The sequence below is a fragment of the Phodopus roborovskii genome, unplaced genomic scaffold (assembly GCF_943737965.1).
Source record: "Phodopus roborovskii unplaced genomic scaffold, PHOROB, whole genome shotgun sequence".
Taxonomy (NCBI): domain Eukaryota; kingdom Metazoa; phylum Chordata; class Mammalia; order Rodentia; family Cricetidae; genus Phodopus; species Phodopus roborovskii.
In genome coordinates this window covers 9,547,987-9,564,655 of record NW_026126525.1, presented here as the reverse complement: position 1 = coordinate 9,564,655, position 16,669 = coordinate 9,547,987, and the positions used below count along the sequence as shown (strand labels likewise).

General features: G+C 43.6%; 1 protein-coding gene across 1 annotated transcript in view; it reads left to right on the top strand.

The window, feature by feature from the left end:
- Nucleotides 1-16,669, top strand: part of Fras1 (Fraser extracellular matrix complex subunit 1) — a 245,647-nt gene that overhangs the window by 189,340 nt on the left and 39,638 nt on the right. Inside the window, exons 47-55 of the mRNA XM_051198572.1 lie at nucleotides 1,024-1,148; nucleotides 1,413-1,553; nucleotides 2,870-3,097; nucleotides 6,086-6,199; nucleotides 8,481-8,631; nucleotides 9,598-9,757; nucleotides 10,926-11,094; nucleotides 13,442-13,688; nucleotides 14,939-15,283. Of these exons, the coding sequence (XP_051054529.1) occupies nucleotides 1,024-1,148; nucleotides 1,413-1,553; nucleotides 2,870-3,097; nucleotides 6,086-6,199; nucleotides 8,481-8,631; nucleotides 9,598-9,757; nucleotides 10,926-11,094; nucleotides 13,442-13,688; nucleotides 14,939-15,283 (1,680 nt within the window). The remainder of the gene's footprint in view (nucleotides 1-1,023; nucleotides 1,149-1,412; nucleotides 1,554-2,869; nucleotides 3,098-6,085; nucleotides 6,200-8,480; nucleotides 8,632-9,597; nucleotides 9,758-10,925; nucleotides 11,095-13,441; nucleotides 13,689-14,938; nucleotides 15,284-16,669) is intronic.

The window sequence follows — 16,669 nt, the reverse complement described above, 5'->3', positions numbered from 1 at the left end:
CTCACTGGCCCAAATCAGAAAGGCAGGACTGTACTCAAACTCTCATTTTATTTTCCTTATGGTTCAGGGGCTCAAACATAGGGCCTTATGCATGCTAGGTAAGTACACTACCACTGAGCTGCATCGTCACCTTTATTTCAACCACCCCCCTTCACCCCCAGTATGGTCAAAGCTGGCCATGCTGCTGATCTTTCAGCTGCCTCCCAAGTGCAATTGCAGCCAGTATGTTCTTGATTGATGCTTGAGCATAAATCGCTGAGCTCTAAGATACAAACTGGGCTATTTTGCTAAATTTGGGGGGATTTAAAAACAAAGTTAATGTGTGTTTGTAGAATACCATCATTATTTAAAAATGCTTAAATTTTTAGATGGTGATTTCTTTTTCTATGTCATGTTATTAAAGAATACTGGGTTTTTTGTTTGTTTTTTTGTTTGTTTGTTTGTTTGTTTGTTTTAGGTCATGTTCAGTTGATATAGGATGATTATTCAAATCCCAAAGTCATGTAGTAAATCTTATTACTAAAATAGCATGGCTAAAATAGCATGAGAAGTTAGGATCACATACCTGAAAGTTGGAAGAGACCTGGAAAGATACTGGGATGGTTCACCAATCCCACAGACATACTGTGTAGTTGAGTCTCAGAATTGCAATGGTCAAAGGTAACTCATCACACAATATTAAGACTTAGGGCAGATTTTCAGAAAGGATTTTGAAGTAATGGGGGAATGTGGAACTTAAGAGAGTAGAGTTTAGACATTCAGAGATTTTAGCTGCACACAAGAAAGGAAAGGAGCACGTATTGAACACCTCCCACTTGCCGTGGCAAACAAAAGCCTGGTAATCAAATTAACATACAGTACCGAATAACATATGCTGTTATAGAAAATCAGTCTACAAACTACACAGGTCAGGTCTTCAAGGACAGAGCACCAATGCTGTGAGGAGAGTCTGGCATCTCCCTGGCTGGAGGGATGGCTAGTGTCTTGATATTTCCTCCTGTTTCTTTCTTATCCTCTCATTAGGGGTCCAGATTAGTTCTTTTACTCAAGCTGACCTGACTTCAGGAAGTGTTCAGTATGTCCATTCCAGTGAGACTGGGAAGTACTCTGACTCCTTCAGCTTTGTGCTGTCTGATGGCATGCATGAGGTAAGAGGCCCTGTCAACACTCCTTGAGTGGGTATCGAACCCTAGTTTTCTTTGTTGAGAGGAATGGGCAGACAGACTGGAGATCATCAGATCATCATGTTCCCCCATGTTCTTAGACACAGCACAGGAACAGCTCCTGACAGCTGTGGGCTTGAGCCCAAGAGGATTCATGTCAGGGTTCCTCGGAGTCAGCCTTGCTGAGAGCTGAGGGGAGGGGAGGGTGGCATTGAGGACAGGTAACCCACCCACCTGTCACTGTTGTAGGTGACACAGACCTTCCACATCACTATTCACCCTGTGGATGACTCACTGCCCCTTGTGCGGAACAGGGGCATGCGTGTGCAGGAGGGTGTGAGGAAGACCATCACAGAGTTTGAGCTGAAGGCAGTGGATGCAGACACGGAGGTAAGTGACTTCCCTACTCTGTCCAGCTGAACAGGAGTTGGGGCAGGTGCTGCCCCGGGAGCATCCTAAGAGTTGTGCCCAGTGGTGAGGAGAGTGCAAGCCCCCCCCCCAAAAAAGAGGTAAAAGCAGAAGACACATTGGCCTTCTGGGAAAAATTAATTTAGAGATCAAATTGCTTTTTACTCATCCTCAACTCCTCAATACATTCATTTTCACCACAGCTTGTTTATAACAACACTTTACATGCATATTTTATTATTATTCTTAGAGAATAAGGGAGGCGACACTTGACCCCAAATATGCATTGTCTTTAGGTGGATGGACATTGTGTGCCCCTCTCCACCTGTCTTCCATTTCACCTCTTGTATCCAGACTATTTTTTTTTCCATAGTTACTGGTCATCACAATTTGAGGACATTCCAAGAAGAGTATTGGTCCAGAAAAAAAACGAAGCAAAAACAAAAACATAATGGCATGTTGGGACCCTGCTCTTCTCTCAAGATGTTGCCTTGGTCGAGCATTTAGCATGTAGACTTGACTGGGCTTGCACAAAGCTGTACTTATAGTCTGTGTACCCCTGTCTCTGTTCCTGGGCTTCACCACATAGCCATGCTTTCATCGAATGTTCATTGCCTACTGAGTTGTAGACCCCTCTCAGAATGCTAAAGGCATAGCTGTGAAGATAACAGGAAATGTGCTAGAGATTTATACCTTTTTTGATTGGAGGAAGAAGGAAGGGAAAGAAAGAAGGGGAGAGGGAGAGAGGGAGGGTGGGAGAGAGGAAGAGATGGATGGAAAGAGGGAGAGTGGGAGGGAGGGAGGAACCAACCAGACATAGTCAGCATTAAGTTGGCTCAGGATTGGTGGGTATGCTACTTTAGGGAGTAATCAGGGAAGACCTTTAACATATCAGTCAAGAGCAAGCTATACAGTCACCTGGGAGAATTCACTCTTCAGGCAGAGGAGGCCTTGCAGACGTACCAGGTTCCTCCAGTGCCTTTAGACCATGAAGCCAGGAGGCTGGAATCTAGTGACCAAGGGGCAAAGAGAATCAATAGCCCTAGCCCTGCCTCTAGTCCAGCCTGAGCCATGAGGTCTGAGAACAGCAAATGTCAATGCTCCGAGTTCTGACAAAGGAATCTAAGATATAAGTCTAGGTATGGTAGAGAAGGGGGTTTGTCTCACTAGCTTTGTTGTATCTATAAAGAAAACGCAGACTGTATTTGATGGCTTTAGGCTCTGTTTCCTTTGCCAGCTCCTGGCCACCACTTACTCTATGAACTTGCCTCATGTTTTTTTTTTCCTCCCTTTGGTAGGCTGAGTCTATCACCTTCACCATTGTGCAGCCCCCACGCCATGGCGCCATTGAGAGAACGGACAGGGGGCAGCACTTCCTCCTCACCTCCTCCTTCACTATGGAAGACATCTACCAGAACCGTGTCAGCTATAGCCATGATGGCAGCAACTCCCTCAAAGATCGATTTACTTTCACCGTTTCTGATGGAACCAATCCCTTCTTTATGATAGAGGAAGGAGGGAAAACGGTGAGGGTCAGTGGGGATGGAAGAGGCCCAGCAGAGCCTCTCAGAGGCCACGTGGGGATTGTTGCATGTAGCACAATGCTGAGTTCTTATTCCATTAAAGTTAAGTGGATTGACCCTGGCCCATTACTCCCTTAAATCTTGGTTTTTCATCTATAAATGGGCACAATCATGATTGTCAGCTTCTGATTCTTAATCTAAGCACCTAAAGGAACAGCCCTTGTAGAGTGTTTGACACTGCTGGTAACTGGTAGGCCCCAGTGTGACAGGGTGATTATTAATGTCTCTCTTTATTTTTTCTTCCATCTGGTATTTCTATAACATCATACAGCTCTATATCCTCTTTCTCTTCTTGGAATAAGACGAGTCACTCATCACTCTTTGGGGGTTTTGTACAGGAGACATATAAATCTTGAATCCTGGTTCTGTTGCTTTTCAGCTGAGTGTCTTTGTAAGTCTTTTGTGAGCACTTTCCTACCAGCCTGATCCCAAAGCCACATCAGCCACAAATAACATGCAGAGATACTGTATTATAAAACCGTTGGCCGGTTACCAGTGTTTCTTATTGGCTAGCTCTGTCATACATATTAATCCATTTCTATCAGTCTAAGTGTTTCCACATGGTCTTACCTTACTGGAGAAAGGGTCCAGACCTCTTACTTCTCTCATGTCCTATGTCTTGACTCCTCTCTACTACATCTCCCAGAATCCTCTGTGTCTCCTAGTCCCACCTGTCTTGCTTTCCTATAGGCCAACAGTGCTTTATTCATTAATCAATAAGAGAAAACATAGTTACAGAATGGCATCTCCCATCATAAGTTCTCTTCCTTTTGAAAGCCTCAGCTTCCCAATCTGTAAAATGGAAGTATCACCCCTGCTCCTCATGTCCTCTGCCCCATGGCAGGCCCACAGAATCTGTAGCTACATTGGTCTTCATCTTAATTTTAGAATCTGCCTCTGTGTTCTACATATAAGACTCCTTGTTGCTAGGCTGAGCAACTTCCCAGCTTTACCTCCTCCAGGATGGAGGAGGAAGGAGCTAGGGATGGCTTAGTTTGAAAGTGGTCTCTATGTGGTTGTGAGAATCTGCCTTCAGTCTCCAGAAAAAAGCTAGGCCCAATACCATGTGTCTATAATAGCAGCACTAGGGAGGTAGACACATACAGGCTCATCCCTGGAGCCAACCTATTCTAATTGGCAATCCCCAGGTTCCAGGGAGAGACCCAGCCTCAAAAACACAAGGTGCTTAGCTACTGATCATCATCACTTGAGTCCGACTTTTAGACTCTACATGGGCACGTGTGGGGGTGTGTGGAAGATAAGCTAGGGACAGCCCAACACCCCACACAATCATGTCTGGCTCCACAGAAGCAGTGTTGGCAAACAGTGTGCTCACAACCTGCTGTATGCCTATGTCAACGGAAGAGTCTTTCTCAGTCCTGGCAAGTTTCTGTCCTACAGTGTTGGTGGGTGATTATCTTCCTGGAAGGGAAATTACCCTGTGTCCTTTAGAGACACAGAAGTTTATCCTCAGCTGGTCACCACATCCATGGGTGGCTCTTGGGATTCCTTTGCCTTGTCTGCATCTGTTATCTGTCCCATGGCATCGCCTGGCAGGCTCCCACTTTGTCCTTTGCTCCTGGTTAGCTTGACTTTCAAAGGAGAAAGATAAATGAAGATGTATCAGCAGTGGCTACCCTCTTAAAAACCTAATCGTCAGAGAAAGCCTTTTGAGGAACCATGTCATCTTAAAAAATTGAATTTGTGTAACTTGTAGACTGTAGAGCTAGCCTCTCATTGCCCTATGTTGAAGACGGGAGCCACTCAGGGACAGTGAGTGTGGCATAGGACTCGTGTGTACAGTCTATAGTCAGGTCTCTCTCTGTGAATGGAATTGCAATATAACTTCCCTTTCACCATTCATTCCCGCAAATGCTTTTATTCTGATTTCTTCTGCCTCTTACCCACAGAGGGAGCACTTCCCTTAAACCAAAGGGGAACAAAAAACAGAGAAGGAGCAGAAAAGGAAAAGCTCTCTAGGCTCCGGAGCTTCTCTCCCTGGCTGAGCTAATCCCACCTGGAGCCTTCAACATCAACATTTTAATGATGCTGTTTGCCAGTCTCTCATGAAAACTTTAATACAAGATATTGAGAGAAAATGTATCTGTGTATTATTTCATCTTAGGCAATGTTTTTTTTTTCTTTTTTAATTAATTTTTAAGTCAGTGTACAAAGTAATGGGTTTCTACAGCATTTCCATATGTGTGTGTCATTCTCCTTTGTCCTTTATATGTCCCACTGTCCTGCCTGGCTTCCCCATCTTGGTGGTCCTCTTCCTCGTACCCAAAAGTTCCACCCTCTGCTTTCATGTGACATACATGCATTCCTTTATCCCCTCTTTTTCCCCACTCTCTTTAGACCTACTGCTCTCCTCTCATGGTCCCTTTCTACTTCCATGCCATTTGTACACAATAAAGTATAGACCCTTACTTACATCTGAGAAAATATGAAATAGTTACAGTTTATTCCAAATCCAACATCATGACATCCCCTGAAGAAGACATAAATGGACCCAGCAACGATGGCACATACTTGTGGCCCCAGCTAATCAGGAGCTTGAGGCAAGGTGATTACTTGAGCTCACAAGTTCAAGACCAGCCTAAGCAATGCTGGATGACCCCATATTCACACACACATACACACACACACACACACACACACACACACACACACACACACGAAAGCTAATTTCTACAGTAGAGAGGTTGAGGTTGAGCAGAGACACCCTTGCCTTTCGTTTCTTCTTCCATGTTTGACTCACCCTGTCAATCATCACTCTCTCTGAGGCCTCATACCAATTGTGATAGGAGATGAAACCTATCTTTGCAGACTGTGCTTTGTCTCTGACATGTTCAGGGATTCCAGCATTTCAGGTACAGTGTCTGGGAAACTCCTGTGACTATACTAGTGTTTCCCTGGCTTCCCCTACAGGTTATGACTGCAGTACCTCAACAGTTCCATGTGAACATCCTCCCGGTGGATGATGGCACCCCTAGAATTGTCACCAACCTGGGTCTGCAGTGGCTGGAGTATATGGATGGCAAGGTAAGTCCTATCCCATCTGCCACATCCACTGCTCAATGCTCAATGTTGGCTAAGTTGACATTGCTAAGATACTTAGGAACAGAATAGCAGCTTACTCACCATTCTCTAGTGACTTGGCTTTCTAAGATGGGAGAACCCAAAACCCAAAAGATTCTTTACTGATTAAATTAATAGGACCTGTTAGCTCATTATAGTTTAATATAGTTCTACAACCCTACAAAAAAATCCACCCCAAGAACAGCAGGTCAAACAAAGGAGACATGGGTAGATGGAGTTTCTGTCCCACCTGGCCCCACAGCCATTTAGCCCCAAATAAACACACTGAAGCTTATAATAATCATAAACTGTTTGGCCAGTGGCTCAGGCTTTTTATGGGCTAGCTCTCTCTTAAGCATTAACCCATTTCCATTAGTCTATGTATTGCCACATGGCTGTGGCTTACCCATAATCTGGTATGTTACTCCTTGGGCAGCATGCTGTCTCTCTCTGGCCTCCCTCTCCTTCCTCTCCCCAGCCTTCTCCTGGTCTGGTAGACCCACCTATGCTTCCTGCCTGGCTACTGGCCAATCAGTGTTTCATTCATCAACCAATAAGAGAAACATGCATACAGAAGGACATCCCCATCAGACATGTGATGGGAAAGTGTCAGGCCAGGACTGAACCTGATGTCCATGGCTTCATGTCCTCACTGGGATGGTGCCACCCGTTCATGAGGAGTTTCTGCTATTGAATACTCACCACATTTCATCAGAAAGTCGAGGGTGAGGGACTTCATTTTAAACAGGAGATGCAGAAATTGAATGTGTCATTTCCACTTATATTTTATTGGCAAGAAATTGGTCAGATGAACACAGATGTTTCCGTGTGAGGTCGGGAAATCGTGTCTCAGGCTGGGCAGGCAGGAGCTCAGCTAAAACTGTTAACTTGTAGGAGGGGAGAATGGACTCTAAGGAACATTACATGCTTGTCCCTTGATAGAATGGGGCAGATGTCTTTGTTGGCAATTATCCTCAGAGAAGTCCTCCTCCATCCCCTAGCTCCCAGTGGGTCCTTTGAAGGTACAGCTCATCATTTGGAAGTAGCAACCCATCACTAACCCCACATCAGAATCAGCACCTGTGCATCCCTTCCTACCATTTCAGAACTTTGATCAGCGATGTTCATCCCATGCCATGTCTTTTTCATCGTCATGGAGCTGATGAGATGGATGGGTGCTTAGCTATTGAACTGTTGTGTTTCTCAAAGTGAATACAATGGGGCTGAATAAAAGGCTTAGTCAATAAAGAGAATGAGGACACAAGTTTGGATTCCTAGCTACCACATAAAAAGTTGGTCACACTGGTACATGCATGTAACCTCCGTGCTAGAGGCTCAAAGGCAAGCAGGTCTCTGGAGCTCAGTGGAAAGCCATCCTTAGCCTAACTGGTCCAGGTTCAGCAAGAGATTACTCCACAAAACAGGATGGAGAACAAGGAAGACACCTAACATGGGTCTCTGACCTCCACACACTTAAATTCTTCTTATACACTCTAATTTTCTCTCAATATGCAATCGGTGATTGTTTTCTCATCACTTGGGCCCACTTCCCATTTCTATTCTATTCCAATAGCAGTTATTAACATTTCCAATAGCCTGACATAGTAGCATATCACTGTAATCTGAGCACTTGTGAGGCTTATCTAGAAGGACTCCAGTTAGAGGCCAACCTAATGAGACCCTGTCTAGAGAAATAAATGTATAATGAGGTCACCAATGACTTCTAGTTTATAAAATCTAACAATTAATGGCCTGCCCTTATCTGATTAAATCTGCTACCATACAGTATTACTTTCCACTCTTCTTTCCATGGGCTTCGGATCTCACTCTGTGTTGACTGAATAAATGGGGAAAAAATTAAGTTTAGCTAGCATATTCGAGCAGTGTCCGGGTACAGTATATTTATCCTAATCAACCTTGGTGTTTTCAGCCATTCTCCTAAGGTATAAGGCTTAGCCATTATATCTTACCTCCCAGGTCCCAATCCTCTTTCAAAGCCAAACTGAAATCTCCTGCTTATTTCCATAAGTCTCTTCTCCACTGACCTCGCTCAGGAGCTGTTCTTTGAAAACCTCCAGAGCAGAGGCTGGCTTCATTTCCATTCTTACGGCCTCTCCCATCTTAACAAAGTCTTCTGTGCAGTAAATGCTCTCAGTAAATCACTATGGAACTGAGTTGAGTCTAAGGGTCTTGCTCCAGCTTAATTCCCACCCCAGGAATTAAACTGAATGGGTTTCTATTCCAGGCAACCAACCTGATCACCAAAAAAGAACTGCTGACCATGGACCCAGACACAGAGGACTCACAGCTTGTCTATGAGGTCACCGTGGGCCCCATGCATGGCTACGTGGAGAACAAGCTGCAACCAGGCAAAGCCGCAGCCACCTTTACCCAGGGTGGGTTCTTAGGGACCAGGAAAGGGGATGTGCTCAAATGGGCTCTCGCATGTCTGCTGGTCACTTCCAGCTACTTTTACAAATGGATCGTCTAGTGTCCAACCAGCACCTTGCACATTTTACTCTTCCCGGATGTCTTCCTGTCACTGAACCAGAAACTTCACCTTCACCATGCCTCCTGCCCTTGGGTTTCTAGGGTTTCTGGAAATGACATATGGGACTGCTCAGTTTTCTTATAAAACAACAAAGCAGCTGTCAGACCACAAGACTTGTGATCTGAAGAAGTTTATTGTTTTATTCTCTAAGGGCGATGCCATTTATTTTTAAACATCTTTAGCCAAGAAGTTAAAGTCTGTTTTATAAGTATGTAAGTTGCTCAAAAGAAGTATTTTCCTTTTTGAGTAACATAAAGCGGGTGGTTTTGTAGTTTTGTGTAAGCTTGTCACCCACCCCCCTTCGGGGATGGCTGTGACTGGGCACTCACTGTGACACTGCTTCTTTAGGCCCAGGCTCTGTGTTCCCTCCCCACCCCATTCTCAGTCACACCAAGCTGTGTTTTGTGTATGGGTTGCTGCTGTCAGCCCAGTTTTCCCTATCAGCACACACCTTCCTGCATAGAGGATGAGGTCATCTCTGTCAGCTTTCAAATTTGCCCTTCAGCACTCCACAGACACTCTCTGGGTGCTTTCTGTCCAGACCCCAAGACTCTCCTTTTCCACAGCATTAAGGGGCTTTCTGCAAGATAGGTCTTTGCCCACTAAATTGCAAGGTCTTGTTTTAAAGCTAGGAAGAATCATTTGTGTTTAAGACCACTATGTTTTTATAGTTTTGAAAATTTGTTCTAGTCCAATAGAAGACTGAAGTCGATATGTTGGTCTGAAAGCTATGGGAGTGTCTTCACATCTCTGCATTAGTTCACAGTGGATTCTGAAACTCTGTCTCTCTCTTTTTTTCTCTCTCTCTCAGAGGATGTGAACTTGGGGTTGATTCGTTATGTGTTGCACGAGGAGAAGATCCAGAAAGTCACGGATAGTTTTCAGTTTCTGGTGAAAGACAGTAAACCCAACGTGGTCAGTGACAATATCTTCCATATCCAGTGGTCTCTCATCAGCTTCAAATATACCAGGTACAATTTTTATTGTGTACTGTGTGTTGAGAAATACATCAAGCAAGGAGAGGCAATTAGGATGAAATACTATAGAAGGCAGGTCCATTATTGGTGGTGATAATTTATGGTAGTGATGGTGGTGGCGGTGGAGGAGGTGGTGGTCGTGAGGCTAGTGTTAGCAATCATTAAAATAATTGCATGAAATATTTATTGGATGATATACTGTGTGTACCAGGTATGGTGGTATGTTCTCAACATAACTCAGCTTACTTGCTTGCAACTTGTAGTTATGAGAGTCTCTTCCTGTCCCCACAGTAGCAAAGTGATAGAGACAAGAAGGGGCTAAGGTTTTTGCCCTTAGTCATGTAGCGTGCAAGCAGTAAGACAAGACCTTAAACCCAGTAATCTTTTGAAAATTAATTTATTATTTTATAGGCATTGATTAGTGTTTTGCCTAGATGTGTTTCCTTGTAAGGGTGTCAGAACCCCTAGAACTGGAGTTATAGTCAGTTGTAAGCTGCCATGTGGGTGCTAGCGGTTGAACCTTGCTCCTCTGGAAAAACAGCCAATGTTTAAAGCACTGGGCCATCTCTCTAGGACCAATCCCTCCTTCAATGCTTCTCTTAAATATTTTTGCTTCCTTTTCAAGTTACAGAAGATAGTCCAATAGAATTTAGGCAAAACATAGAAAAGAGAACTTCAGGTTGTGTTTTTCCAAGGTTTCTCTGGGTTTCACAGAACTGTCCATCACATATGTGGATTGGGCTTGGTTCTCTGGGCTCAGGCTCCAACCACCACCCAGCTCAATTACACACATTCTACAGATCTGGCTCAGTGAGTTTCTACCAAAGCTGTCCCTAACAACCTTCCACACAACTACATCTTAAGAACCTCCTTTCCTCTTGTGATTACTCTGCCCACTTGGGAGAAGTTGTTTATCACCTCCCCATGCTCTGATTTCTGAAGTTTGTAGCTCCTTTTCAGGGTGACTCTAGTCTCTTCCATAGGCTGTGACTGCCCCTAGTAAGCATGGCCCATCAATTTATGTAACTTTTGAAGATAATAAACTACCTGTCCTCTGAGATACCTGAATCCTGTGACCAGATAGCACAGATGAGCACTGGGTGAACTGTCTCTTCATAACCCCAAGACATATTTCTAGGACCTGACTTTTGTTTGCCCCTAGCTATAACATCAGTGAGAAGGCCGGATCTGTAAGTGTCACAGTGCAGAGGGCTGGAAACCTGAACCAGTATGCCATTGTCCTGTGTCGTACCAAAGAAGGCACAGCCAGCTCCAGCTCCAGGGTCGGCTCTCACCCTGGACAGCAGGACTACATAGAGTACGCTGGCCAGGTAGGTGTGGAGAGGACCACTCATTCCTTTGCATGGTTACAGCCTATGGTGTTACCCTTTCCTTACCCATCTCCTTCCTACCCACCTCCCCCTCATATTCCCTTCCCATAGCACTTTGTTCTTCAGTCTGGCTGCTCTAATCTGAAGTATCTGCCAGGGTTTAAGTTGTCATCTGGCTTCTAGGTGTTTACATTTTGCTTCATGACAAGACCTCATCAAGGTATTATGTCTGCTCGGCACTGGGTGTCCTCCCTCTTCCCTTCCCTTCTCTTTCTGGGGGTATGGAAGAGAATATATGAGCAAACCACTTAGAGAGTTCTTGGGATAGAAGAGGTGAGAGATGATGCTTGGGTCAGGCTTCAAATAGTAACATTGGCAGGATTGAGCAGTGGGCTGCAGAGAGGGCCAGAAGGCAGGCATGGCTATGAGAGGATGGCCAGAAAGAGCAAGTTTGACAGTGTTTCGTGCTGGGAATTTTGTCTAAGGCATGATGAGTGTCAGGCCGTAAGCCTGGGCTACAGAGAAATTTCTAAGTCATATCTTTTACCTTCAAGGTTATAATGAGAAAGAAGGAGGGATGAGGAGGTTGGGTATGTGGTAAAAGTCAATGATAAGTACATACTTAGCATGAATTGGGGGTAGAGGTGTGTAAGGAGTTCGGTTTTTTCACCTGCCGCCGCTGGTCTTGACCCACCGCCACGCCGCCAGCCCCAAATAATACACAGAGACTCTGTATTTGATACAATACTGTTGGCCCGGTTACTTGTTTCTTATCGGCTAGCTCTGCCTTTAATTATTAACCCATTTCTGCTGATCTATGTATTTCTCTTACCAGGGAGCCAGTGGCATACTGCTTTCTCCAGACTCTCTATCTTGACTCCTCCTTACTACTTCCTATTTCCTCCTTGTCTTCTAGTCCCTCCTATCTTCCTTTCCTATTGGCCAACAGTGCTTTATTATTAACTAGTATGAGAAACATATACAGAATGACATCTCCCATCAGAGGTGGATACTTAGCTCCTTTTCTCTTTCAGGATACAGTGCTTATACTTAATTTATTCCTTTTTTTTTTTCAAGTCAACTTGATTTTAGAAGTTAAATCTCTGTAAAGCAAAGTGGGCTGTGTCCCTTCCCGAAGTTCAGGCATCAGTTAGATGCCTTTTGTGTCAATAAGGGCATAGATAAGACCAGAGAGGACAAGGTGTCTTCAGCAAAGGGATGTTACAGTTTTCAAGAAAAGATAAAGGTTTGTCGGTGTGTTCCAGATCTTAAACAGAAATCTAATGAGTCTTTTGTTTTCTTGAGGGCATTTTGAAACACAGAGCTTAGCAAGAACCCATTTTGAGCAATTGATTGGTTATGCAATAATGATTTTGACTGATTTAAATTATGCATTTTTAGATTTTGGTGCCCTTAGAGGCTTCTGACTAGTTCTTATACTTTCTTATTTTGACTGCCTCAGTTTATACAAACAGCAGGCCAGATCCATATCCTACGCCTCCAGTTTGGACAGTGCCTGTCTCTGGTTCTGTGTAAAGGGTTCATTCTCATCTTATTCATTTCCCTCTCTGTTTCTTTCTGTGTCTTCTACTCCTTTCTCTTTTTCATTCATTCATTCATTCTTTTTTTAAAGACAAGAGTATAATGTTACATTTATAGTTATATGCACACGAAATAAGTTTTCTGTATGTATTTGCTAAATTCACTCATAGTCCTAGCCCATTTTATGGCAAAAGACTAGCCTAGTGTGTTAAGTGACATTTTATGAACTCAAACTCAACCATTCAGTACAACAAGAGTCTCTTGTTAATCTTTAATTATATGCATAATATAGTCATGGCACTGGTGATACATCTGCATAGTACTTTCAAATATCTTAACAATTTCATCATATAGTTTTCTTTATTCTTCTAATGATAGTTAGTGTAGAAGAACTTTACCTACTGGAGAGGGGGGCATCAGCACCTGAAACTCAAACTTGGGACTCTAAAATTGGAGTTCTTCCTGGTTAAGCTTGTCCCCAACTGGAAAGAGCACTGAACAATCAAATGATAATCATTAATAAAAAATATCACAAATAAGTACTACCCATTTTTCTAGTCACCAGTGGTAATTTATCTCTTTGCCTTCCATGTTCTTATACAATAAACGAGCCCCAGTTGCACACAAAGAACAGGAAGAGGTGTCCGAGTGGTGTTGGTGGGGCAGAAGGGTGGGGTGGATAGAGGAACCCAAAGGTATTGTGCAGTTCTTTGCCAAATCAAGTTGGGTGCTGTTTTCTCACAGTCCTCCCAAGGAGCTGAACTGGGGAAGGCATGATCAAACTCCTTTTGTTTCTTTGTGACAGGTTCAGTTTGATGAACGAGAGGACACAAAGTCTTGCACCATCATCATCAATGATGACGATGTATTTGAGAGTGTAGAAAGTTTTACTGTGGAGCTCAGCATGCCAGCCTATGCCCTGCTTGGAGAGTTCACTCAGGCGAAGGTCATGATCAGTGACACAGAGGATGAACCCACACTGGAGTTTGATAAGATGACTTACCGGGTCAACGAGAGTGCTGGGTTTCTGTTTGCACCCATTGAAAGAAAAGGTCTGTTGTTGCCACAGGTGACAAGGAGCTGTGATAATAGCTACTATCTGTTGGCCTCTTTTGTGTTCCAAGTGCCTGGTTTTCACATTAGCTCTTGTGTTTATTTTTTCATATATAAACCCAATGAATCCCCAGCACAGCTGTAATGTTGGGTCCAACTGTATGGAGCATTACTGGAAGATTCCCCTTCTCAGGGCATGAAGTTAGAGCCTCATTTGTTCTTAAAGGCCATGTAAAGACTAGTTAGATTTCACCTTGCATTATTCATTAACTTAATCTTTTTTACTCCATCACTCATTCCATAAAATATTTACCAACTGTGGTCAAGGAGAGGGGTTATATTGTGCAAATCTCAGGTTTCAGGAGGTAGAAAATATACTTAAAGATTTCCCTACCTGGATATTGAGTATAATGTCCAGATGAAAAATATACTCCCCTTGGGAAGTAATGGGCAATTTTGAAGGCTGGACATTCAAAAACAAAGAGTTTATGGGTTTATGATTGTGCAGTTCCCACACTCTCAAACACATAGGGATGAAATCCCCTTTCAAGGCCACACGAATGCAAATGATGGTGTCAGCTTTCAGTTTTGAATCTGCTGACTAGGTATTAGTGAAATAAATACTGTGGGTAGCACAAAACCTTAGTATATACCACTTGGAGGACAGGCAAGCCCCATTGATTGCTCTGGGCCACCACACCAGGCTTACAGCAGGCTGTTGCCAAGGGCTGTGACAGCACTAATAAGTGAGGTCGTTTGTACTTTTATATTGTTTTATTGTTTCATCTTTCCTTTTTTAAACAAGCTTGTTTCTCTCGGGGAGTTGAAGTACAGAAGTTTCTCCAGAGAGGCAGTGAACTGTTCTCCTCTCCTTCCTTCAGGACACAATTACTTTGCCACTTAAAGTACCAAATATGCCTCTTATCTTCCCACCCGCTGTGGTCTTAGATGGTGGGCAATGAGTCTTGTGAATTAGCAGAGCACAAAATTTACAGAATAGGAAATCCATTTTAAGTTATTTGGGGAAGTATCTGGGGTATATTAAATCCTCAAGCGGTTTATATCACAGGCTTAATAGAAACTGCAGTTCAGGAAGGTTGCCTGTCAGAGTCTGGAGCAGAAATAGTGTTGGAATGTGTCAGAGGGAAACGCTCATTAAGTTACTAGAAGTGTTAAAACTTGAGAAGGCTTGTTCACATACTCTGACTTTCTTGCTTTATGTGTGTGTGTATGTGTGTGTGTATTGCAGGAGACTCAAGCAGCATTGTGTCTGCCATTTGCTACACAGTCCCTAAATCAGCTATGGGAAGTAGTCTCTATGCTCTGGAATCAGGTTCTGATTTTAAGTCCAGAGGGAGGTCTGCTGAGAGCCGTGTGATATTCGGACCGGGTGTCACCATGTCCACATGTGATGTCATGGTCATTGATGACAGCGAGTATGAAGAGGAAGAGGAGTTTGAGATTGCCCTGGCTGATGCTTCTGACAATGCCCGCATTGGAAGGCTGGCAGTGGCCAAGGTGCTCATTTCTGGTCCCAATGATGCCTCAACTGTTTCCCTGGGCAACACCGCTTTCACGATCAGTGAGGATGCAGGTAATTGACAGTCTCTCTGGATCTGTAGGGACCATCTCCTGATCCTTCATCCCAATCCAGGTTACTATTTGACAGTGTCCTTAAGACAGGGAAAATGTCATCCTCAGTGGTGCTGTTATTAGTCTGGAGCATTGCATGTTGCCAGGCATCAAGACTAGCAATGGAAGGTAGTGAAACAGAGAGTACTATACACTTTGCTTGCTCTTGTGGTTGATGGCAGAGAGATAACTGGCTTGGAGCTTGTGGCCCAGAGGGATGGCACAATACTAAGCATTTTGGCTTGTAAAATGGAGCAATGTGATTCACAGAGGAAATAGATAGTTACTTAATACACTGTCAGCTCCTGAAATGAACATCCAAGTTGCAGTGCCTTAACATAATGGAACATTATCATTTATATGTCAGCCCAAATGAGTCAGTGGTAAATCTCTTCTATATGCTGGTTTAGAGCCTAGGCCCCTTCTTTCTTGTGGCTCTTAAGGTTCTCAAAGTCTATCATGTGACACTCACAAAGAAAGACAGCAATTGTATTGAAGATGAAGGCCTTCTAACTCTTTGAAGGGATTCTGGGGTGTGTTGGAAACTCACTCATTTTAAAGATTTATTTTGTGTATGTGTGTTTGCATGTACATGCACACACACACACACACACATACACACACACACACACACACACACACACACACACACACACACTGATTTTTTTGAGACAGGGTTTCTCTGAACTGCTTTAAAGCTTTTCCTGGAACTGGCTCTATAGATCAGGCTGGCCTCGAACTCATAGAGCTTTACCTGCCTCTGCTCCTAAGAACTGGGATTAAAGGCGTATGCCAGTGCCCCACAACTAATATTTTCTTAACACACTCTGAACGCCAAGCATGGTTTCATATGTGCTCTGTGCATCCTAAACCTATCTTCAGTGGATTAGGTAATACCACATAGTAAAGCAGACTGGGGCCCAGAGAAGTTAAAGAAATTATCTGAGTTTATTCAAGTAGAGGCTGGGGAGGGGACTCCATGTCTAAGAACACTTGCTGCTCTTACAGAGGACCTGGGTTAGGATACTCCAGTTCCAGGTGATCCAGCACCCTTTTCTGGCCTCCATGGATACCAGCACATACATACATGTAGGCAAAACATCCACACAGTTAAAGTAAAAACAAGTAAATAAGTCTCTTTAAAAAGCCTCCTGTAAAAACCTGATAATGCAATTTTGTGAGTTGTATTGAAAATGTGGTGTTTGATTGTGTTCTCTCAGTCTCTGGCTATGGGAAGAATTAAATGTCCTTGGGATACTACAACAAATACGGTGAACCCAAAAAATGAGGCTTATTGCTAAGATAATATGCCTATATGGTTGAAGTAATGATGTGTGCACTGCTGGAT